The following is a 27,026-nucleotide window of genomic DNA, read 5'->3' on the forward strand; positions in this document are numbered from 1 at the left end:
CACTAACTACCTCTTCACAGCACCAGATATGGCAGTGCAGCACTAACTACCTCTTCACAGCACCAGATATGGCAGTGCAGCACTAACTACCTCTTCACAGCACCAGATATGGCAGTGCAGCACTAACTACCTCTTCACAGCACCAGATATGGCAGTGCAGCACTAACTACCTCTTCACAGCACCAGATATGGCAGTGCAGCACTAACTACCTCTTCACAGCACCAGATATGGCAGTGCAGCACTAACTACCTCTTCACAGCACCAGATATGGCAGTGCAGCACTAACTACCTCTTCACAGCACCAGATATGGCAGTGCAGCACTAACTACCTCTTCACAGCACCAGATATGGCAGTGCAGCACTAACTACCTCTTCACAGCACCAGATATGGCAGTGCAGCACTAACTACCTCTTCACAGCACCAGATATGGCAGTGCAGCACTAACTACCTCTTCACAGCACCAGATACGGCAGTGCAGCACTAACTACCTCTTCACAGCACCAGATACGGCAACACTTTACAAATTAAGAAGCATTGCGGAAAGCTATTTAATTTGTGGTAAGAAACATATATAAAGTGTGATTTGAACTGGTTCAGCATACAGGAATTTGGATAGGTGATGGAGAGGAGAGATGTTGAGAGCAGCAACCTTTTGTATTTCCATAGCTATTGAGGAGCTCACAACTCCATCTAATGGCTGCATTACAGGACTCCAGGTCTGGCACATATCCGCAATGTAACTGTGTAGAAAACCGATGTACAGGTGCGAGAAGCACTAAACTCTCTAGTGGAAGAATAAATTGCTGGAAGCTTTTAGGAGGCTCAGCAATGTGATATGTGAGACACTGGCAGGTGGGTCGAGAATGTACAGATTGGATTTTACAAGCATGATTACATTACCGAAAACCTTCAAGCACCATGTGAAGAAGCTGAGAAGAAAAGTGTTAATGCACTACATATCCACACTACAGAGCCCATGTACCTCCTGCCCGTTCTATAATAAATAATTCTAACCCCCGCATTATCAATGTAGACACATGACATGGTTGGATATATTTACTAAGTTGTTTGTCTGCTCCTCTACTTTGAGGCTACGATCGAATGGATCAGGGAAGGGAAACCCGACTGTTGCAAAACTACAATTTCCATCATGCTTGCACAACCAAAGATGAATCTGGACATGGGGATGGCATTGATCCTTTGTAAGAAACCGCAGCCACATGGTTTGAGCAAAATTCTATACATTTAAATAAATCTGTACTAGCCACCAGGTATCATAGATTAAACCCCCTTAGCCGCTGATTAGCTGAGCAGCGATAGTGAAGATAGAAGACCAGAGTGGTAAGTATAAGTCTCCCCCAACTGAGCCCAGTCTGGCCTCTAAAGGGTTCACTTAACCCCCTAAGAGCCAGACTGCCACTTTGTATGATTTCAGGTTAACCGGCACCCTCCACTGTTCAGTCACCAATTGTTGTTACTCAATAAGAGAACTCAGGCATTGAAAAATTCTTAACTCGAGTAATGAGTACTCAGGCATTTGAGTGCTCACTCATTAATTCATTAAAGGAGAAGTCCGTTGAAAATTTTTATTTAAGTATTGTATTGCCCCCCCAAGTGTGATACAAATCACCAATATAAACTTATTACGGGAAATGCTTATAAAGTGCTTTTTTCCCTGCACTTACTACTGAATCAAGTAAAATAAAAAATAAAATAAAATGGTGATGTCACGACCCGACTCCCAAAGCTGTGCGAGCTGTGGCTGCTGGAGAGGATGATGGCAGAGGGATGCTCAGTGTCCCTCCAGTGTCCCTCTGCCATCATCCTCTCCAGCAGCCACAGCCCGCACAGCTCTGGGAGTCAGGTCGTGACATCACCATGTTATCCAGGAAGTGACATCACCATGTTATCCAGGAAGTGAAGCCTTGATGCAGTAGGAAGTGCAGGGAAAAAAGCAAGTTATAAGCATTTCCCGTAATAAGTGTATATTAGTGATTTGTATAACTTTTGGAGGGGCAATACAATACTTTAATAAAAATTTTCGCCGGACTTCTCCTTTAATCATCACATTTAGGGGGAAAGTCATAATTTGTGCAGTAACTAGCGCACTTTTTACATGCTGCACATGTCCATGCGGAAAAATTATCATTAGGAGCATGGGCCTTGATTAATATTGCACATTTTTTGAGCTTTTTTGGGCTAAAAGATGGCTAACAAACTACTTTAGGGTCTGACTGAAGTAATGATACCCATGGTCATCGGACTCATATGCATAATGTGCATGGCGGCAATTTGTAAGCAACACGACCGGCATCCGGAACAGGACTGAAAGTAGCGTGCTGTCAGGGCTGACAGGTTCCTTGTAAGTGCTTTCCCCTAAATCATTTAAAGAGGTCATCAGAAAGTTATATAGATTTGTAATTTACTTCTATTTATCTATTTATTTCTATCTCAAGTCTTCTCATACTTATCAGCTGCTGTATGTCCTGCAGGAAGTGGTGTATTGTTTCCAGTCTGACACAGTGCTCTCTGCTGACATCTCTGCCTGAGACAGGAACTTTCCAGAGTAGTAAGCAAATTCCCATAGAAAATCTCTCCTGCTCTGAAGAGTTCCTGTCTCGGACAGAGATGTCAGTAGAGAGCACTGTGTCAGACTGCAAAGAATACACCACTTTGGGTAGGACATACAGCAGTGGATTAGTATGGGAAGACTTGAGATTTTTAAATAGAAGTAAGTATTAATATTAATAGAAATAGTAAGTATTACAAATGTACATAACTTTATGAAACCAGTTGATTTGAAAGAAAAAGATTTTCACTAAACAACCCCTTTAAGGAAATTTACAATGCAAGCAAATCAAAACGGCTACAAATAAATTAAAAAAATAAAATAAAATGGATATTTCTCCAACAGATTAGTCCATCTTAAAGGGGATTTGTCACATATAACATTCAGTCTAACCTATCATGTTATAGAGGAGGCAGGAGGAGCTGAGCAGAATGATATATAGCTTTGTGGGAAAAGTTCTAGGATAACTTGTCATTTATTTATGTAAATCTGTGCTCATTCTATATAGTCGTGTGGGCGGTGCTACCCAGTGATTGACAGCTTCCTCTATGTATGTAGAAACCTGTCATACACATTCTTGACTATTTTAGTCATCAGTGATTGACAGCTCTTTACATAGGCAGCCATTATTATGAGAAGGGAAGACCCCTTTAACTTGAGCTATGAAATAATTATTCTAACAGGGGAGTATTTTTTTTTTGAAGGTCTTCAAAACTGTTGAACAATGCATATTAAGGTTATGTTCACACAATGTATTTTTTCAATATTTTGCAACACCAATAGTTTGCAACACCGACCGCTATTTATTGTAATTGTCAAATGACATTGTGATGTATGGAATCCTGACCAGAGTTAATACACACTGAATACACTCCAGCCGGGATTTCATGCGGCTGCACTGAAAACTGACATGTCAATTTTGTGCAGTCGCTGTTTCATTGATTAGCAGCCACACGAAGATGACTGTCCCAGACAATGTAAAGTGCGGCTCCGGACGTACTTTACATTGTCTTTTATGGTTAATTGGAGTGCGGACACACCAGAATGTACCCGCATTTCAATTGGAAAGAAGTGACTTTATCCGTCCGGTACTGCAGTATTTAGAGAGTGTGAACTCAGCCTAAGTGTATAAAATTCTAAATAAATTTTGGGCGCAGCATATTTGCCATTTTTTTTCGCACAAATGAACCAACATGACACAACAAGAAATAGTAAATGTAACATGTGTGCTTATCCCAGATGTTATCCCATAACCCCGCACAGCACCAGCAGGACTGACATTTTCTACGAAAGTGCCTTTCAGTCCATTAATAATTGTTTTACTTCCTTAGGAAATCGTTCTCTGGAGACTTTGTCTGGCAACATAATAAGTGCTTTATGGTTACTTAATGACAGCATGAATATTTTATTATTTCTAATAAGAGGAAGAAAATGACAGATTAAAACATTCAGACTTTTCCTGCCATACTTTGGTATTTCTTCTTAGATTTTATATATGTGACCTAACATGTAGAATATCTGGATAAAGTGTTTGCATTGTTTGTAACCACCAAGAAATGTATTTTCTTTTTTTTTTAAAAGATTGGCCTATTTTTTTATATTTAAGGTACCGTCAAATGGACCAGAAATTATAGTCCCATGAGTGACAATGTCATCCTTATACGACTGCACCATTCGTCAGGCTTAACATTCATGACAGAATCCTCCATTTGCAGCAATTACGCCTTAAAGGACATTCGGAATTCTTGTTGGCAGTTTTGAGGGGACTTGACATTTGCACAAATCAACCACCAGATCAGATGACATGGTGTAGAATAGAACGGTCACCTTTGGGTTTATTATTTAGTTTTCTGTGATAACATTTTGCAATTTACCGGCATTAAAGTAGTCTTCATGTGATTACATGTGCTCCACAATATTGGACAACCCTAATATTGTGTAGGGCCCCCTTATAGCACTAAGCCATGGAGGCACCTATTGGCTCTGCGGCAATGTTAAGGTGAGGCATGTCATAGTAAGTTCCATATAAATGCAGGTTAGTGTATAACCACTGGCGTAGCTACCATGGGAGCAGGGAATGCAGTCGCTATGGGGCCCGGTGTAGCAGAGGGCCCGGGCCCCCTCAGGAAAACAAGTGTGACAGTGCGATGTGCTAGCATCCCCCCGGACTCTGGACTGTGACAGTATGCGATCCGCCAGTGCCCCCCCCCCCTCCGGACTGTAAGGCTATGTTCACACCACGTAAAACTATGGCTGTAGTTTTGAGTGGTGGAACATAGCCTTATTTTCAATGGGATCCCGGCTAGAGCGTACACACATCGTATGTGCTCCGACCGTGATCCCATGCGGCGCAGGAAAAAAACTGACATGTCAGTTTTCTGCGGCCGGAATTCAGTGAATTCACAGTCACCAGTAAAGCCATCGGTGAATTCCGGCCGCAGAAAGACCTGTCAGTTCACACAGTGAAGCGGTATTGGTAAGGTCTGATTTGGCGGTGTTATCCAGTCACAGTATGGTGGTATTTGTCAGGTCTGGTATGACGGTGTTATCCAATCACAGTGTGGCGGTATTGGTCAGGTCTGGTATGACGGTGTTATCCAGTTAGAGTATGGCGGTATTGGTAAGGTCTGATGTGGCGGTGTTATCCAGTCACAGTATGGTGGTATTGGTCAGGTCTGGTGTGGCAGTGTTATCCAGTCACAGTATGGCGGTATTGGTCAGGTCTGGTATGACAGTGTTATCCAGTCACAGTATGGCGGTATTGGTCAGGTCTGGTGTGGCGGTGTTATCCAGTCACAGTATGGCGGTATTGCTCAGGTCTGATGTGGCGGTGTTATCCAGTCACAGTATGGTGGTATTGGTCAGGTCTGGTATGACGGTGTTATCCAGTCACAGTATGGCGGTATTGGTCAGGTCTGGTGTGGCGGTGTTATCCAGTCACAGTATGGTGGTATTGGTCAGGTCTGGTGTGGCGGTGTTATTTAGTCACAGTATGGTGGTATTGGTCAGGTCTGGAATGGGGGTGTTATCCAGTCACAGTATGGTGGTATGGGTCAGGTCTGGTATGACGGTGTTATCCAGTTAGAGTATGGCGGTATTGGTAAGGTCTGATGTGGCGGTGTTATCCAGTCACAGTATGATGGTATTGGTCAGGTCTGGTGTGGCAGTGTTATCCAGTCACAGTATGGCGGTATTGGTCAGGTCTGGTATGACAGTGTTATCCAGTCACAGTATGGCGGTATTGGTCAGGTCTGGTGTGGCGGTGTTATCCAGTCACAGTATGGCGGTATTGCTCAGGTCTGATGTGGCAGTGTTATCCAGTCACAGTATGGTGGTATTGGTCAGGTCTGGTATGACGGTGTTATCCAGTCACAGTATGGCGGTATTGGTCAGGTCTGGTGTGGCGGTGTTATCCAGTCACAGTATGGTGGTATTGGTCAGGTTTGGTGTGGCGGTGTTATTTAGTCACAGTATGGTGGTATTGGTCAGGTCTGGTATGGGGGTGTTATCCAGTCACAGTATGGTGGTATGGGTCAGGTCTGGTATGACGGTGTTATCCAGTTACAGTATGGCAGTATTGGTCAGGTCTGGTGTGGTGGTGTTATCCAGTCACAGTATGGAGGTATCGGTCAGGTCTGGTCTGGCGGTGTTATTTATTCACAGTATGGTGGTATTGGTCAGGTCTGGTATGGGGGTGTTATTCAGTCACAGTATGGTGGTATGGGTCAGGTCTGGTATGACGGTGTTATCCAGTTACAGTATGGCAGTATTGGTCAGGTCTGGTGTGGTGGTGTTATCCAGTCACAGTATGGAGGTATCGGTCAGGTCTGGTATGGCGGTGTTATCCAGTCACAGTATGGCGGTATTGGTCAGGTCTGGTATGGCGGTGTTATCCAGTCACAGTATGGTGGTATTGATTAGGTCTGGTGTGGTGGTGTTATCCAGTCACAGTATGGTGGTATCAGGCCTGGTATGGTGGTGTTATCCAGTCACAGTATGGTGGTGTTGCTCAGGTCTGGTATGCATATAATACCATCAAATATACCTATTCCATATGTATATACAGTAATATCCTCATATATACAGTATATAAAGAATTTATAAACTTCTGATAGGGGTAAATATGAGGGTATTATATACTTATTAGATGGGTATCTCTAATATGCATATATACCCCTCTCATGTATAAAATACCCTTATGTATATCCCATTGCATTGCTGCACCTCCGTCACCCTGGGACACATTGGGGGGGGGCATACAGTTTTTTGCTATGGGGCCCCATGAATCCTAGCTACGCCCCTGAGTATAACTGACAACAATTTGATCTATGGCAGTCCTAGGGGTGCTTGTTATACCTTGGAGACCATTACTTTTGGTTGTCCCTTGCTCTGTCAAACAACAAAGATTCTGTGGTGACTATTGCTGGCATACAGGTGCAGTGGCAAGGATCGGGGTTGGCTCAGCATCCCCCCGGACTCTGGACTGTGACAGTATGCGATCCGCCAGTGCACCCCCCCCCCCCCTCCGCACTGTAAGGGTATGTTCACACTACCTAAAACTACGGCTGTAGTTTTCGCCGCAGAACTACGGCCGTAGTTTTGAGGGGTGGAACATAGCCTTATTTTCAATGGGATCCCGGCCGGAGCGTACACACATCGTATGTGCTCCCTGCCATATTTTACAGCTGGCTACTGCTTTACGTCTATTTGCAACAAGCAGTTATTGGGATCCATATGCTAAGCTCATATGAAGCCCAATAAATCTACAGTAATACCAATCAACGATATAGACTTGATTCAACCTCATACAACCAATTGGCGGATATGAAAGTGTTCAGCTGGAGCTAATACTCCAAAAAAAAAAAATAATAATACATGGTTATCACAAAGATCCCCAAGATCCCCAGTGAAAGAGTCGTTGCTGACAGCCAAACTCCTTCAGTAACAGGTGTAATGTAATTTAAGAGGTTCTCCAAGGAAAATGTAAATATCTCCACCTGGCAAAACACAATAAACAAATCATACTTACCTCCCCTATGATCCTGCTGCTCTCACTCTACGATCTTCTGGTCCTGGGTGGATTCCTATTCTGTCAACTTCTGATGATGTCCTGCTCTGTGACTGGCTGAATGGAGAGCGGAAGCTGGTAGAATGGGAACACAGCTGGGACCGGAAGACCACTGAGTGAGAGCAGTGGGGGCATGAGGGGGGTAAGTATGGCTGGTTTATTGTGTCTTGTCAGGGGAGCCTGTTAAGAAAAAATTTTACGTTTTCCTTGGACAACCTCTTTAAATGCTGACAAAATTGTATTTAAAGAGGATGTACCATCAGGTACGTCCTCTTTAATATGACCCATGGACAGATTGGCACCGTCACGGGGAAGCCAGTGCCACGGTCCGTTTTTGAACTGTGGCCTGGTTCCCTTGTAAGGAGCTGTTCTATCCATGGGTACCGGGCCGGTGTTGAAGCACTGGAGGCGGGCCAGGCTCCCCCCTGTGGGAGGGAATTCCCTCCCCTCTATGATGCGGCTCCTTTAGAGCTTATCTGAAGCAGGACGTTCATCTTTTTCAAAGTAAAAATATATGTATATTACCCATTTCCTACAATGTACACAATATGGCAGATATACTAATCCTAATAATTAGCATCAGGCAGCCATTGTTATGACAGCAGCCTACGATGTACAGGTCCTTCGCAAAAAATTTGCATATAGTGCTAAAGTTTATTATTTTCCATAATGTAATGATAAAAATTTAACTTTCATATATTTTAGAATCATTGCACACCAACTGAAATATTTCAGGTCTTTTATTGTTTTAATTCTGATGATTTTGACATACAGCTCATGAAAACCCAAAAATCCTATCTCAAAAAATTAGCATATCATGAAAAGGTTCCCTAAACAGCTATTAACCTAATCATCTGAATCAACTAATTAACTCTAAACACCTGCAAAAGATACCTGAGGCTTTTAAAAACTACCAGCCTGGTTCATTACTCCAAACAGCCATCATGGGTAAGACTGCCGACCTGACTGCTGTCCAATAGGCCATCATTGACACCCTCAAGCAAGAGGGTAAGACCCAGAAAGAAATTTCTGAACAAATAGGCTGTTCCCAGAGTGCTGTATCAAGGCACCTCAATGGGAAGTCTGTGGGAAGGAAAAAATGTGGCAGAAAACGCTGCACAACGAGAAGAGGTGACCGGACCCTGAGGAAGATTGTGGAGAAGGACCGATTCCAGACCTTGATGGACCTGCGGAAGCAGTGGACCGAGTCTGGAGTAGAAACATCCAGAGCCACCGTGCACAGGCATGTGCAGGAAATGGGCTACAGGTGCCACATTCCCCAGGTCAAGCCACTTTTGAACCAGGAACAGCGGCAGACGTGGGCAACAGAGAAGCAGCACTGGACTGTTGCTCAGTGGTCCCAAGTACTTTTTTCTGATGAAAGCAAATTTTGCATCTCATTCGGAAATCAAGGTGCCAGAGTCTGGAGGAAGACTGGGGAGAAGGAAATGCCAAAATGCCTGAAGTCCAGTGTCAAGAACCCACAGTCAGTGATGGTCTGGGGTGCCATGTCAGCTGCAGGTGTTGGTCCACTATGTTTTATCAAGGGCAGGGTCAATGCAGCTAGCTATCAGGAGATTTTGGAGCACTTCATGCTTCCATCGGCTGAAAAACTTTATGGAGATGAAGATTTTATTTTTCAGCATGACCTGGCACCTGCTCACAGTGCCAAAACCACTGGTAAATGGTTTACTGACCATGGTGTTAGTGTGCTCAATTGGCCTGCCAACTCTCCTGACCTGAACCCCATAGAGAATCTGGGATATTGTGAAGAGAAAGTTGAGAGATGCAAGACCCAACACTCTATCAAAGCATCCTGGGCCTCCATAACACCTGAGCAGTGCCACAGGCTGATTGCCTCCATGCCACACCACATTGAAGCAGTCATTTCTGCAAAAGGATTCCCGACCAAGTATTGAGTGCATAACTGAACATAATTATTTGAAGGTTGACTTTTTTTTTTATTAAAAACACTTTTCTTTTATTGGTCGGATGAAATATGCAAATTTTTTGAGATAGGATTTTTGGGTTTTCATGAGCTGTATGCCAAAATAATCAGTATTAAAACAATAAAAGACCTGAAATATTTCAGTTGGTGTGCAATGATTCTAAACTATATGTAAGTTTAATTTTTATCATTACATTATGGAAAATAATGAACTTTAGCACTATATGCTAATTTTTTTAGAAGGACCTGTATATGAGATGTATTTGGTGCATATATGTATATATTATTTTATAATTTTACAGCTAATTTATTATTACCATTTATTGACTACATTATGCAAAAAAAAAAAAGTTTGGTGCATGTTGTCACATGTCACATCACGTATTCTCTCAATTTGCTGGTTTGACTGATTTTTGGCCCGCTTAGCTTAGTAAATCTGTGCCAGTATCTCACATGTTATAGGTATTACTCTACATGAATGCAGTATATTGTTTTGTACGTACAAATCCTCTCCACCCTGCTGGATTTGTTCTTTATATTCTGCAGCTAGAAATGTTATCTATTCCCCTCGCTGTGTCATATGACATGCAACTAAACACTGATATTGAATGCAGATGGGAGCTGGGTGGGACTTCCTCCAGTTCAGCTTTCCAAACATTTGTGGAAATTCACACCATGTTCCCTTCTTGAATTTTTACATACTTGGGTTCATCCCAAGCAGATGTGAATTCCTTCATTGAATCAGACACTGCTCCTCCCATTGGACACCAGTCCATGATTTATGACTATATATGATCATCTCCCGGCACCATGTCCCTGTCATCTCTACTACTGGCAGGCAATGTTTTTGTTTTTAGGACTTTTTATTTGTAACTGTACATAAAACTAAAAACCTTAGAAAGTTAACATCTCTTTCCATAAATAATAAATATACATGCATTAACACAATGCACAAAAAAACAGTTGTTGGGATGGTGTGGATATAATTATAATATATGTTAAAACAAAGGAAAGGTTTATTGGAGAAGACTGTACGGTTAAATGGGTACTCCGCAGAACTTTTTTTTTTTCTCAAATCAACGTGTGTCAGAAAGTTAGATAGATTTGCAAATTACTTCTATTTAAAAATGTTAAGTTTTCCAGTACTTATTGGCTGCTGTATGCTCTACAGGAATTATATATTTTCCCCCCAGTCCAACACGGTGCTCTCTGCTGCCACTTCTGTCCATGTCAGGAACTGTCCAGAGCAGGTTTTCTATGGGAATTTGCTGCTGCCCTGGACAGTTCCTGACAGGGACAGAGGTGGCAGCAGAGAGCACTGTGTCAGACTGGAATACACCACTTCCTGCTGGAAGACTTGAAAATTTAAATACATGTTAAACTTAAAGTCATTTACAATTCTGTATAACTTTCTGACACCAGTTAATTTAAAACCAATTTTCTTATCCTTTAAAAGGCGGCTCTAAGATCCTGTTGGTCCGTCTCTCATTTCTCATTCATGACATCAGTGAAAATTAAGGTGGCTGTGGCTGTCTGTCAATGACGGGACATGTAATGGGCGCCTTGATGGAAAAAGTCGCAGGCATAAAGAGGGTTCTAATGAAGGTGCCATAGGTGCCTGGGTGGTAAACAAAGAAACTTTCCACCATATTATTACCATCAATATCATTATAAAACGCTAATTGTCTGTTCTGTTGTTTTCATTGCCCCACTTCCTGTTTCCTATACATCCTGTAATCGACTTCCTCTACCTGCTCAAAACTCAGACACTATGTGCAATACTAAATTACATGGAAATACATAACTTTTTTTATTTATTGCTTGGGCTGCTATAGAAAATAAGTCATACTCACTTACCTTGGTTCCCCACATGTTCCACTGAGATGCCCTCTGGCCTCATTGCTCTGCTTCCTACTTCTGAAATAACCTTGATGGCCCACTCTGTCAGTTATGGTATACAGAGATGTCCCACCTCAGTCAGTCACTAGGAGCTGTAGGAACCCAGGTAGGTGAGTATGGCTTTTTTTTCTTCTTCAAAGCATCATATAAAGAATGTCATGAAACTAGATGTACCCTTTAAAGTGACTCTGTACCCACAATCTACCCACTCCAAACCGCCTGTACCTTCAGATAGTGGCTTTTAATCCAAGATCTATCCTGGGGTCCGTTCGGCAGCTGATGCAGTTATTGTCCTAAAAAACAACTTTTAAACTTGCAGCCATGTGCCAAACTGGCGTGGCCTAGAGTGCATTAGGCTGCAACCTCTCTGTACATCCTTCCTGTCCTCTTCATCATTAGGAATGCTCCAGGCAGGTATTTTCTTATTCATCAGCTGTGTGAGCACGCTATCTGAAGATACAAGTGGTTTTGGGGGGGAAAGATTGTGGGTGCAGAGTCGCTTTAACATTGAGTGGTCTGGCTCTTACAGCTCTACATTAAATTATATAGTTGTAGTTTGGCCTTAGCACAGAGGAAGTGGGGATCCTGGGAAAGCGAATATTAATTTCTAACTCTTTTGTTTCTTCTTGAGCAATAAGTCCAGATATGTACAGTTATGTACAGTTATGTATATATAGAATCTCTCCGGCTGTAAGTAAACAAGAATGACGCATCTACTGTCTTTTATAGCATGTAAACATGTAACGGTTGCGTTTGACCCTTTGGCATTCTCTTGAGCGCTGTTTGGTAAAACACTTTGGGCTCTTTGTATAGTTAGTCTGCATATTTCAGTTTTCTCAGGTTACTATAAATGCTTCCTTGAGCACTGCATGATCTCTCATGTAAGTTATGCACTTTCAGAATTAAATGGGTTTCCATTATATTAACAAAACACTCAGTAACATAAGCTCCACGTTCCATAATTGACCCTTTCAACTGGCTGCTACGGTAACCATGGTATACAGATAAAAGTGAGGACACGTAGAGAGGGTGATGCACCAGTTAGCATGGTAACAGATGAGGAATTACTGTATTACAACATACACACCTATCAGCTATACTATTTAACCCAGTCATAGGTGAAAGGAATAACATAGATTATCCTGGGAAATAGTACCTGTTAAAGGGGTTGGCCACTTTATAGCAAAATTGTTCAGTGTATACCATTGATAAGTGTTGTCACTGCACTTACTGACAGCAGCTCCCTGTGTACCTCATAGAGCTAAAATCAGTAACCTCTCCTCTTGTGCTGTCCTGCTCTGTAGTTATTCTGTCCATAAGATGGCCGCCATTAAGGAGCATGTGACCATGCCCGCCCCCCAGTGTCCACCATTGAGCCTGTATATGCCTATGGTGGACACTTGGGGGTGGGGCCTGGTCACATGCTCCTCCACGTCGGCCATCTTATGTACAGACTCACCACAGAGCAGGGCAGCACAGCCTGGAGGAGGGGAGTCTGATTTTCAGTATATAAAGTGACAGTTACTAACATTGTACACTCAAAAATTTTACTATAAAAGTGGCCAACCCCTTTAAGGGGAGGAATATATAAGGCAGCAAGTGATCAGTCAGTTCTTTAAGTTAAAGGGGTTGTACATACTATACTCAGGGAGGCATGGGTTAAAAAAAAAATCTAATTCACCTTCCTCGCTCCCCCATCTTCAGAATTCCAGAGATCTGTGACTTTACATCACTTTTGTATCTATAGACATAACAGCACAGACTGGTTCAGCCGATCAGTGGCCGCAGTTTTGTCCTACTGATTGAGCAGGTCTGGCGTACAGACCCCGAAGCACTAGCTCTGGAGATCTGGGAATTTTAGGGACGGTGGGAGAGCGGCAGTCCTGGAATTCATGTACGTTACTTTATTTGCCACTTACCTAAACATTGTAAAGTCCCCCATTCATGGCAGCTGTATTCCCCAATGGCAGTGGCCTCTATCCCAGCAGGATAATGCCCTAGCCACACTTGAAACATTGTTTCTGAATAGTGTAAGCAGCATGAAAAAAGTTCAGTGTTGATTTGGCCTCCAAGTTCCTCAGATCTCTGTCTAATTGAGAATCTGTGGGATCAGCTAGAAAAACAAATTGAGTTCATGGTGGATGAACCTTAACCCCTTTGAGACTGGGTTTACTTTTACTTTTGAGTTTTCCTTTTTCCTCGTCGCCTTCTGCAGTAAGTGCAGCGCGATTACATTATTACCCAATTTATATAGCTTTTGCTTTATGTATAAAATTGCTCTTTTCCAAGCGCTATAACATTTTTATGTATTCAACTATAGGAATATTTTAGCGCTTAATTTTTGCACCATGATCCATAGTTTTTATCTGTAGGTGGATGTTTTTCATCTCTTTTTATAATTTTTTTTCTGATGTATGATGTGACCAAAAAACAGATAATTTTGGCGGTTGGCTTTTCTTTTTTTTTTTTACTTTCCATTTACGCACTTGACCAATTACGCAAGTGACATTAATAACATTATATTTGAATAGAAAGGACAATTCCGTACACAGTGATATCAAATATGTTTATTTTGCTTTACATTTTATTTAAAAAATGGTGAAAAGGGGGTGATTTGAGTTTTTATTATGGGATTGGGATTTTATATTTATAAAAACATTTTTTTTTTTTTTTTTTTTAAAGGAGAAGTCAGGGGCTGCTATGCTTTTTTGAAAAAGTAGGGGAGGGGGGAACCCAATAACCACCACTACTCACCCGTCCCTGTACCTCTCCAGGAGCTGCCTCTCCAGCACTCCTCCGGGATCATCTTCTCAGCAAACGTCACAACCCAGCTGATTGACAGGCCGCTCAGTCAGTCAGTGACTGAGGCGGGACGCTGCTTCAGTCACTGAATGGCTGAGCAGGCTGTTCATCAGCCAGGTTTATCACAACTCGGGGGGCAATGGCTTCCAGCAGGCAGCGCATCAGTGAGGCAGTGCATTGTGGGGAGAGCTAAGAAATCAATGATTGTCATTTTCTTCCCTGCCACCTGACAATTTTTTTATGGTTGGACTTCTCCTTTAGGTTTCCCTAGGGACCTCTAAGAAACAGTCTTCAGATTGGTAATTCCGACAAAGTATAGACCTCTGGCTGCAGAAGTGACCCATCGGCACCCCACAATCACGTTGCAGGGATGCCAATTTAACACCTGATTGCTTTACATCTCGGCAATGACAGGGTTAAATGACTGTCACCAGTGGGATTGACAGTGCCAGTCATTACCACCAACATATTTATCAGCTGGTATAAGGTTTTTATACTGGAATGCTATTAACTATTTTTGTTAGGCAGCTCAAACAGCTGTTTTTGCACATGTAATAATTTCTCAGCTGTCAAATTAAGTGCACTGACCTTTTTTTTTTTTTTTATAAGCCAATTGTGCCCCAAAAAGAATAAATACAGCCAGAAAAGTGACAAAATAAAGTGAAAAAAGGTGTCAAAAATGGCCCAAAATAATTAAATCTTCCAAAAATGTTGGACAAAGATGTTTGATTACTAAACCAATATGGCTGCTAAAAGTCATCCTATACCGCCTTCCCACACAGACTCTTTTGTTTTTATGGGTTTAAGTTTCGACTCACCTACAAAGGCCGCGCTTCAATCTGCGCTCTCATAAGATAAATATGTTTGTGCTGAAAACGTCCCTTATTGTTGTGTTACGATTCTGAGCATAGAGAGTGATGGCAACAGTCATTCATCTCATTGTACATTCCTTCGGAATGACTTGCAGTTGCCCTCATCTGAAGAGTTGATGGAGGTATACAGGTATGCAGGAAAACATTGCACTGTCTGTACATTATCGGCCTGAGTGCTCTTTGTTGGGTCACTCTTATTGCAGAATGTGTTTTGTATCTTACATATTGTGGATGCCTCCATACTTAGGTAGAAGCATTAATAACATTAGTGATCCCTGGTTGGCTTTTAACAGACCATTTTGTTACTAAGATGGGAAAATAAAATATAAGAATATAACTAGAGATGAGCGAACCTCGAGCATGCTCGAGTCTATCCGAACCCGAGCATTCGGCATAGCGGGGGCTGCTGAACTTGGATAAAGCCCTAAGGCTACGTGGAAAACATATCCATGTATTAATGTTTTCCGGACAGCTTAAGAGCCTTATCCAAGTTCAGCAGCCCCCGCTATGCCGAATGCTCGGGCTCTGATAGACTCCAGCATGCTCGAGGTTCGCTCATCTCTAAATATAACCCATTTGGCCACTTGGATTTTACAATACTTTACTCTACTTGCTCCATTACTATAAGGCTATGTTCACACAATGTTTCTTTTTGTAAAAGTACGGCCGTTGTTGCAATTGGCAACAACGGCCGTACTTTTTACGGAGATACGTTGCCTTGACTTCTTTGGAATCCTGGCCAGAGTGTACGGGACGGTCACGGAACGGCCGGTCTCTTACGTTGTGTGAAGACATCCATCAAACATTCATATATGGGGGATACCAAGCACCCCTCTATAACATCCATATATGGGGGGAACCAAGGACCCCTCTATAAGACCTATATATGGGGGATATCAAGGACCCCTCTATAACACTCATATATGGGAGTTACTAATCACCCCTCTATAATACCCGTATATGGGGAATACAAAGCACCCCACTATAACATCCATATATGGGAGATACCAAGCACCCCTCTATAATACCTATACATGGGGAATACCAAGCACCCCTCTATAACACCCATATATGGGAGATTTCTATAACATCCATATTTAAGGATATCAAGCACCCCTTTCTGCCATCCATATGAAGCGTGAGACCCTTATACAGAAGAACATATAGAGAGCTGTTGACTTACCCAAACAATTTTCTTTTTTGAATTACCTCAAATGGCGGCTCAGATTTAACAATGCTGCCCTAGGCAAATACTTTAAAATAATTGCAAACTGGGTGCTTTTATCAAACATTATTATACCATCATGATTTATTATGATTTACCCCTACCAGCAGGCATATATCATATTGAAAATCTTCACCTGCTTCAGAGGAGACGTAGATTTTTGCACCTGTCTTAGGCTATCGGGATTTAGTAAGAGCCTTAGTAAATCCAGCGCAGCGCATGGGGGCTTGGATTTATATTAGACCAGCACCCAAACTCACTCCACATAGGTTCCTTAGGTGAAACATGGCTGCTACCATCAAGCACTATTTATACAGCAACTACTCTGGATGCAATGTGATGATTCGAACAATGAGCAATGCAGTCAAGTAAAACCAAGCCCACCAATTATTGGCAATACCAAATTGAAGATGTAACGCTCCCATGCTCTATGTAGAATATTGTCATAAGGGGCACAATGATCAATGTGTTGCCCTAGCCTTCTTAATCTCTTTCTGCTATCCCACATAATAGTAAGTGGTATATCATACAAATGGATCCCATTCGATACAACAGAGAACACCCAGCGTTGGGGCATTGTCGTCAGACAAGTGTGCATTAGCCTACGTATCAGACCTGATGGTGGAAGAGAACGGCAGCGCCAACTCCATTAACAACCACAGAACAGCTGATACATTTCCAATACTAAGTCATTAGCACAGAATTACATCAAATGACATTCAACGTTTTATTTAATTATTTCCGCATCTAAAAATAAAAGAAAATGTTATCTTCTGGAAGGCAAGTGAAAATTAAAGGGATATTCCCATCTCAGTTAATATAGGTATACTTGTAGGGCTCGTCAAGTTAAACATTTTTGCAAATTGCTTCCCCCTCCTTCTTGACGCTCTTTTCCTCTAATTATTGACATTTTGTTCTCAAGGTATCGGACCACCACTCTGCTCTTAAAGCAGTGGTCTGGCTGGTGTATATAAAGATACAGCATAGATGTATATGTTAAGTGTTTTCTTTGGTATTTTTGCTTCTGATGCAGAGTCTGCTTTTTGTGTTCATTGTCCCACTTCCTGTCTAGTGTACATTCTGTAACTGGCTTCCTGTTCCTGATGTACACTCTAGCTGTGAATTAAGAAAAACCCTCTTTCTTCCCCCTCTTTCTTCCTTCCATAATGAGGAAGACGCCTGTGTGTGTAGTTGGCAGGGTTATAGTGAAGAAGGTATAGTGGGAAAGAGATAGTGTTGGCTGAAAAGGCCTCATGAAAACAATTCCTGTCTTTCCTTTTCAGACATTATAGATAGGATTCTTAAAGAGAATCTGTACCCATAATCTGTGCCCCCCCCCCCCCCGAACGGGGTCCATTCAGCAGGTGATGCAGTTATTGTCCTAAAAAACTACTTTTAAACTTGCAACCCTGTGCCCAATGGCCGTGGCCTAGAGAGTCTGTGCCCTAACTTTGCACCACCCCTCCATCCCTCCTCCCCACCCTCTTTCCTATTCCTTTGCAGTGAAAACTACACAGGTGCCTTAATGATCCAGCCAATGAGCTGTGCTGACACCGGTGATAAAAAGTAAAAAATCTGCCTGAAGCATTCCTAATGATGAGGAGGGACAGAGAGGCTGTGCCAGCCTAATGTATACACAATCTAAGCCCCGGCCGTTTGGCATGGGGCTGCAAGTTTAAAAGTTGTTTTTTAGGACAATAACTGCATCACCTGCCAAACAGACCCCAGGACAGATCTTGGATTAAAAGCAGCTATCCGAAGGTACAAGTGGTTTGGGGGGGGGGGGGGGGGGGTCAAGATGTGGGTACAGAGTCACTTTAAGGAAAAGGGCTCCACCTTCCCCTCCCTTCTATTAACCAGAAGGGAGGGCCTCTCTGAAAAGCAGCTTAACACAGGACATCCATGTTTATATTTGCAGCGATTTTTCTCAAAGACAAGGACAGCCATGCAATGCTGAGATATAGGGGGAGATTTATCAAACTGGTGTTAAGTAGAATTGGCTCAGTTGCCCCTAGCAACCAATCAGATTCCACCTTTCATTCCTCACAGCCTCTTTGGAAAATAAAAGGTGGAACTTGGTTGGTTGCCAGGGGTAACTGATCCAGTTTCACTTTACACCATGTTTGATAAATCTCAATAATCTTTAGATGTTTTATGCAAATTAGGAAATCAAGCCCTCGGAGTTACCCTGGGCTGTAAAGGTCAAGAACAGTTCACAGAGTGGGAAGTTACATGCAAGCATAGCGTGAGATATGTTGCCTGGCTTTTGCAGTCCAGGGCCCCTCCCCATGGGCTCCTAATTTGCATAAAACTTCTGAAGCTTATATCTCAGTGCTGGAGCAATGGATTGAAATAAGAGTTATACTTCCTGATTCAGGGTAAGAAGCCCTATTGCACACCAAAGTAAAAAGCGGCCAACAGGTCCACTTTAAAAAGGAATGTTAAGGCCAGTTCTTGGAGCCAAGATTTGTAAAATCAAGAAGGATGTCAATCTGTCATATAAGGGACCTTAATGACCATAGTATAATCACATTGAGGTTATTCTAGATAAGTCATATCAATTCTTGTTGACACCTATCATAAACAGTCAATTCTTACCAAATGTCTGTGTGACAGCCAAACTTTTGATACACAAAGATAAATATTGATTAGTCATGCTCAAAAAATGTGACTTTGGTGGCTGGCAATACCAAAATACTAATGTAAAACAAACGGAGTACTGAAATGGATTACAGCTGAGATATCTTAGTGAAGTGACACCATTTCTTTGGTTGTAAAAAGGTGATCGTGGATTTCTTAGACCCACCCAATCAATTTTATTTTGCGGGCCACACATAACCTATACAGAATAGATGAACATTCACTCATCACATTTGTTATCACTGTACACAGGCTTTATCTTCAAAAAGCAGTAAAAAGTTACTTGCGAATAAACATTAGTGGCAAATAATTGGGGCAACAAGCTGCATTATAGTGTCAGAGCCCAGCCTTAACCTCGGCTGAACCAGAGCCAGCCTGAACCAGAGCCAGCCTGAACCTGGGACAGACTGAACCTCTGATTGTTTATCTCCCTAGGTTGCTTTTTTACAAATAATAAGGCAGCAAAAAAGAAATGGACCATTAAATTTACATTTTCTGATGATTCTAATGTTTTGTTACAGCATTTTGATACCTAAACTGTGTGTCTTTTGCAAAAACTTTGGAAAGGGTATGGCCACATAGCCCCATATAAAAATTACAAAAAACAGAAAAATAGAAAGAAAAGCTTATTTTCCTACAAAATGTTTTATTATGAAAACAAGACATTAGGGGGGAGATTTATGAAGGCTACGGCCAGGGCGTGTGCCATTGAGAAGACGCAGATTCGCCCCTTCTCCCTGGCATACGCCTGCCGTTTTTCCCGCTCGCCTAATAGGTGGGCAAGGGGGTGCGGCAAGGGGGGAAGGACATGTCGTCCCACACCTGATTTACAACTGCTTGCACGTAGCTCAGGCTGGATTCACTGGAGGCACATGTCTTAGGGTCCTATTCCACAGGCCGAGGAGGGCCCGATCAACGAGCGGCAATCTGCTAGAGCACTGCTCGTTTACTGGGCCTATTCCACGGCCCGATGATCGTTGAGCGAGGGCTGCAGGGACATAGTTACCGATGTCCTTGCAGCATCATACATTACCTGTCCAGGCTTCTTCTCTGAGCCGTCTTCATCCCTGGGTCCCACGCGCTCTATCTTCAGAATGGCCGGTCAGCTGACAGGCCACACTCCGCTCCTTCAGCTGACCGGCCATTCTGAAGACAGAGCGCGCGGGACCCGGGGATGAAGACAGCGCGGAGAAGAAGCCTGGACAGGTAATGTATGATGCTGCTGCTTGTCAAATCGTCGGTCACCCGCTGCGCACCGCTATTCAACCGTAGCGATGCGCAGTGGGGGAACGATGATTTTAGGTCTGGCCCTAAATGAACGATCAGTCGATGACACGATCATCGGCTGATCGTTCTCTCTATTTCACCGAACGATAATCGGCCGAATTGGGCCGATCCGGCCGATTATCGTTACTGTGAAATGGGGCCCTTAGGCTGCATTCCCACGTTCCGTGATCCTGACGGATCACGGACGTGGAATGCATGTACCGGAGTCCCCCCGCGCCCGGACAGCATCTGTAATTAGATGCTGGGAGCGGGGGAGACTGTATTCATAAGCGCCGCGGTGTAGTAACAGCACCGCGCGGCTGATTCATTACAGCGCGGCGCTTATGAATACAGTCTCCCCCGCTCCCAGTATCTAATTACAGATGCTGTCCGGGCGCGGGGGGACTCCAGTACATGCATTCCACGTCCGTGATCCGTCAGGATCACGGAACGTGGGAATGCAGCCTTAGTGAATCCAGTAGGGCAATTGGGGGCAGGGTCTGCTCGTACTCTTAAGTCGGTCTTCATAAATGTCCCCCAATATGTATTGCTGCATCTGTAACAACCCTAAATATAAAACTATTGTGTTCTTTTTCCTGTACATTGAACAAAATAAAATAAACTGTCAGAACTGCTATTTTCTGCTCTTCCCACTTCCTAAAAAGTATAAAATGATCAGGAAAACTAAACTGCTCCTATGAATGCTTCAACAGAAAAACAGATAACTGGTGTTTTTACTATTCAAAAATAGTAAAATCACGTGAATCAGAACTACACTGGAATGCACGACTGGAACGCAGTGATGCAAAGGCAGTCTATATCTTTATACATACACTAAGGGGCTAACTGGTTCGATTTGCAGGTACAGAGCCCAGGCCTTCTCTAACTCTCTGTCCTGCATGTAGCATATGCTAAAACCCATTGCCAATTACTGTAATTATTTCTGATCTAGTTGTTACTAGAGACAGATTTCCCCTGACAACAAGCAGTGAACAGCAGATTGTACAGAAGAGAAACCTCCAGTGGGCAAGACTTTAGAGCTGTTTTTCTGGGTAAGGATTCATTTTGTCATTCATTTGTAAATAAGGTGATTTACAAATAGGCTATTAATACAATGGGTATGGATAGAAGCAACAGTGCCCCAGACTAGGCTATGCCTTTAAATGGTTAACCACCAATGAATCTTTGACAGTCTTGACCACTCTCTGTTACACAGGAGTCAAGCCAGTCTTTTTGACCAGTAATGTTGTTTCTCACGCAGAGAAATGTAAAAAAAAAAAAAAATCAAGTATGCAGACATCACTTTAAACAAGATTTTTCTGGTTTATTCACTGTGTGTGTCCGCACGGCATTTCAGCACACTCCAAAGCATTCTCAAGTCTAAAGTGACTGAATAAATCAGAAAATTTAAGAAGTCTGCCTGCTATGTTTTTACATTTCTTGTATTGCTTAAAAGGTAGTGATCTAACCATATGGTAATATATACAACTTATTTAGGGTGCGTTCACACCTACAGGATCTGCAGCAGATTTGATGCGGTGTTCAGTTATTTAAATTAAATCTTCTGCAGAAAATCAGCTGCAGATCCTGTAGGTGTGAACGCACCATTAAGAAACAAACAAAAAAAATACTTACAGTATTTTCCTGCATATAAGAATACTGTTTAACTCAGGAAAAATTTTCTTAAAAAAGTCAGGGGTCGTCTTATACGCCAGGTGTTGTCTTAAAGGGCGGGTGCTAAAAAACTACGGAACCGGACTGGAGAATTTGCAGTCGCCACATAGTGGGGAGAGCACAAAAACGACCACTATATGCGGCGACCGTGTGAACAGCAGAGCAAGCTGCAGGCATCAGAGATATAGAAAAATTAAATACGGTACAGTGGCGCAGTGCCCAGAAAAATACACCTCTTTCTCCCGTCTGGCCCACCCTTGCATCCTACCGGTATTACTGTACCTCCTTCTCTGCCTCTCAGATCTCGCTGCTGTCTGATGTTTTTTTATTAATTTTTATTTGGTGTGTTGGAAGAGGGGTAGTTTTATACGGCAAGTACAGTATATCCCAAACTCTATATTTTAACTGGAAAAGTTGGGGGTAGTCTTAGATGCTGGAAAATACGGTATACAGTGCCATCATATTCCGAAACACTGCACAGAGATTGTCATCACTCATTTTGGTCCTTGTCCCTGTTGGGGGTCAGGTTAACCTGGAAGTTTGATTTTACCAGTATGTGGGAGGGAGCCCACACAAACTCGGGAAGAACATACAAAGTCCATGCAGGTTTTGCCCTTGCTCGGCAATGCTGCCTATTTTTTAAGAAGAGTGTTACACCTTCTTTCTTGTGTTTCTTACTCCTACACAGCCAAAACAAGGGTGACTATGGATATGACCACTCTTAATCAGTTGAAGGCACAAGCCCTACATTGTTGCCACACCCCTCCCCCGCCCTCCAGCTGCGGATATACAGATGACTGCCTATACACAGCATGGATAGATAACTGCCAATCAGCAGCTTGTGGGCGGAGTTATATGGTTCTCATGAATGAGGAGGACTTCTGAGCTCACACACATTATGGAGAGGACTACTTATTTTCCATGTTATTCAGGAGAATATCTCTGGATCAGCTGCACAGAAAAATGTAAGTAATATATATTTCTCTTTAGCTTCTCTGTCACTAGTTTATGCTACTCTTATATAGGACAGTATAAACCCACTGAGAGTCCCTTTCACGGAACCAATCCAGTGTGGTAATTTCCATAGTTACCCAAACTTCCAGTGGCAGGAGTGATTGCACTTAAATCGGGTAAGTAAACCTAATGACAGGTACCCTTTAAAAGCATTTCATGAACTTGTCCCATACTTGCATATAAAACAGCCAAATTACTACTCTACAGTATGTGCTTCTATGCCATGTGGATAACGTTAACTTTTCTCTATGTCTTCCTGTAAGCAGATTGCTGAATCCTCAATCCGTTTATCTACAGACCTTTTATTTGGATTTCTGTGTTGTACACTATCCACCACCTTTTACCCTTTAAATACATCCTGTATCTCATTCCTACTTTGCATTATTAAAAAAATAAAATAAGGCCAACCTGTAACAAACTTGAGCCACTTACCAGCAGGTAGAATAGCACAACATCCACCTATATTGGAAATCCCCGGAATCCTCTTTTCTAAACATACACACAAATAGTCTAATATATTTTATTATTAAACAAGTAATATGTCACATTAGCAATTACACCTGGGCATAGATCAGATGGAAAGTTCTTCCCTCTCTCTGGGTCCAACTATGAACAGCTCTGCACAACTATCAGTGAAAATAAGAATGGAAGCCACCACTGTGCCTCCTGTTTAGTTGATGTACACATCGCATTCTCTCAGAAGATCCTCTTTTTTGTGGAAGTAATCGTGGAACCAATCTATGTGTTCTTTCTTCTGCTGGACGGTAAGGTATGGGTTTTTAGAAAGGCCACAAATCACCAGCTCCATAAAATGTCTGATTGGTCCTTGCTTTGGAAAGTCTTCCAAATACTTTTCCAGGAATATGTGCTCGTGGAACTCGACCTTCTGCTCCTCATCGAGACCTGCAACAGAAACCATATCAAGCTCAGTTTCCTAATATTAACCAGGTGTTCTCTCCAGGTTTCAGCACTTGTTGGCCTGGAAAAACCAGTTATCCGTTGACCAGACACATTTAGTAGTTTTGCCCCTCTGCATTTCATTGACCATATCTTTGTTAAGTTGTTTGTCTTTTTTTTTTACCTTTTTGTATTAAACCTTGTTTTAAACTATTTCAGACATTTGAGGTACATATAAAACTCAAAAGTACCTTATAAAGCAGGGGTCCTCAACTGGCGGAGGCCAGCTGTCCGGACCCCAGACCTCCCAACCACCCGGATATGGCGGGACAATAATGTCCCGCTCCCCACCGCACTGCCTCCCGCCCCATAGGCGTACTGCCCTTAGATTTCAGTACGCCTGTGGGGCTGGGGGCAGTGTTGGCCCGGCCCCCGGCTGATACACGCTCTCTGGGGACGTCCCGGGGATTCCTCAGCAGAACTGGGGAATCCCCGGGACGTCTCCAGAGAGCGAGTATCAGCCGGGGGCCGGGCCGACTGGGTGAGAGAAGATAACAGCCGCAGCGGGACACCAAGGTGCTAGGTGAGTTGTGGTTATTTTTTTTTTGTCCAGGTGACATGTACAAGGGGGCCATCTATAGGGGTAGAGCACACAGGGAGTCTATATACTACAGGGGGAGAGCACACGGGAGGGCTATATGGGAGGGGGGGAGCGCACAGGAAGGCTATATACTACAGGGGGAGAGCACACAGGGGGCTATATACTACAGGGGGAGAGCACACAGGGGGCTATATACTACAAGGGGAGAGCACACAGGGGGGCTATATACTACAGGGGGAGATCACACGGGGGGCTATATACTACTGGGGAGAGCACACGGGGGCTATATACTACAGGGGGAGATCACACGGGGGGCTATATACTACTGGGGAGAGCGCACAGGGGGGCTATATACTACAGGGGGAGAGCACACAGGGGGGCTATATGGGAGGGGGAGAGCACACAGAGGCTTTATACAAGGGGGCTATATGGGAGGGGGAGAGCACACAAGGGGGCTATATACTACAGGGGAAGAGCACACATGGGGCTATATACTACAGGGGAGAGCACACAGGGGGGCTATATAATACAGGGGGCTATATGGGAGGGGGAGAGCACACAGGGGGGCTATATGGGAGGGGGAGAGTGCATAGGGGGCTATATACAACAGGGGGGCTATATGGGAGGGGGAGAGTGCATAGGGGGGCTATATACAACAGGGGGGCTATATGGGAGGGGGAGAGTGCACAGGGGGGGGCTATATACAACAGGGGGGCTATATGGGAGGGGGAGAGTGCACAGGGGGGCTATATACAACAGGGGGGCTATATGGGAGGGGGAGAGTGCACAGGGGGGCTATATACTACAGGGGGGAGCGCACAGGGGGGCTATATACTTCAGGAGGGAGCAACAGGGGGGGGCTATATACTACGAGGGCAGTCACCCCCTTTGTACCTAATTTGAAAGGGCTGGTGAAAGAGAGAAAATGCCAGATTTCCCACTAATTAGCATTAATTCTGTATGTAAATAGTTGAACAACGTTTGTGAAAAGTAACAAAACACGTTCCTGTCTCAAGTAACAAACAGAGTCCCTGTCTCAGCCAGAGGTGTCAGCAGAGAGCACTGTGTCACACTGAAAATAAAACAAAATTTCCTGAATGACATATAGTAGCTAATAAGTATGGGAAGACTTGAGATTTTTTTAACCCTTTCCCGCACGAGGACGTAACTGTACGTCCTCGCGCGGGCATTCAGAACGGGGCCGCGCGGCGGTCCGGGGTGCCGCTTGTAGCCCGGGACCACCGGTATTAGCGGGCACGGTCCGATCGCCGTGCCCGCTAATACAGTAATCAGATGCAGCTGTCAAACATGACAGCTGCATCCGATTACCGGCTGCAGCACTTCCCTGGTGTCTAGTGGCGGAGATCGCTGTCTGATGCCGGCCGGGGACTCGTCCAAGATGGTGCCGTCCCCGACTCGGCACTCGTTTGTATTCGGCTGCAGCCGAATACAAACGAGTGCCGATCTCATTGATCTTTGCTGTATATCTATACAGCAAAGATCTCAATGAGAGATCAAAGTATATATACTAGAAGTCCCCTAGGGGGGCTTCTAGTATATGTGTAAAAAAAAAAAAGTATTGCTATAAGTAAAAAGCCCCCTCCCCTAATAAAAGTCAGAATCACCCCCCTTTTCCCAGGTTATAAATAAAAGTAAACAAATAAATAAACATGTTTGTTATCGCCGTGTGCGTAATCGCCCGAACTATAAATGAATCACATTCCTGATCTCGCACGGTAAACGGCGTCAGCGCAAAAAAATCCCAAAGTGCAAAACTGCGCATTTTTGGTCGCATCAAATCCAGAAAAAATGTAATAAAAGCGATCAAAAAGTCGTATTTGCGCAATCAAGGTACCGATAGAAAGATCACATCATGGCGCAAAAAATGACACCTCACACAGCCCCATAGACCAAAGGATAAAAGCGCTATAAGCCTGGGAATGGAGCGATTTTAAGTGACGTATATTTGTTAACAATGGTTTGAATTTTTTACAGGCCATCAGATACAATATAAGTTATACATGTTATATATTGTTTTAATCGCAACGACTTGAGCAACATATATAACAAGTCAGTTTTACCCCAAGGCGAATGGCGTAAAAACACATTCCCCCCAAATAAAAGAAATGCGTTTTTTTTTTTTCAATTTCACCACACTTTGAATTTTTTTCTGGTTTTGTAGTATACTTTATGCAAAAATTCGGCCTGTCATTGCAAAGTACAATTAGAGACGCAAAAAAATAAGGGCTCATGTGGGTCTGTAGGTGTAAAAATGCAAGTGCTATGGCCTTTTAAGCACAAGGAGGAAAAAACGAAAACGCAAAAACGAAAATTAGCCTGGTCCCGAAGGGGTTAATAGAAGTAAATTACAAAATCTATATAATTTTTTGACCCCAGTTGATTTGAAAAATATTTTCGCTGGACAACGCCTTTAAAAGAGGGGTGATGTTTGTGGGGCTGCTGGCCAGGTAAAGAGAGGCACTTTGGCGCTGGCAATCACCCCCAGTTCAGTGTCATTTGCATAATCTTATTTTTGTCCATATGTCAAC

General features: G+C 43.2%; 1 protein-coding gene across 1 annotated transcript in view; it reads right to left on the reverse strand.

Moving 5' to 3' along the window:
* Positions 1 to 23,485: 23,485 nt before the first annotated feature.
* The window catches only part of MRPS31 (mitochondrial ribosomal protein S31), a 54,435-nt gene continuing 50,894 nt past the window's right edge, over positions 23,486 to 27,026 (reverse strand). Inside the window, exon 7 of the mRNA XM_069972104.1 lies at positions 23,486 to 23,882. Coding sequence (XP_069828205.1) covers positions 23,650 to 23,882 — 233 coding nt within the window. The 3' untranslated portion in view covers positions 23,486 to 23,649. The remainder of the gene's footprint in view (positions 23,883 to 27,026) is intronic.

Source organism: Dendropsophus ebraccatus, chromosome 5, assembly GCF_027789765.1.
Source record: "Dendropsophus ebraccatus isolate aDenEbr1 chromosome 5, aDenEbr1.pat, whole genome shotgun sequence".
NCBI classification, from domain to species: domain Eukaryota; kingdom Metazoa; phylum Chordata; class Amphibia; order Anura; family Hylidae; genus Dendropsophus; species Dendropsophus ebraccatus.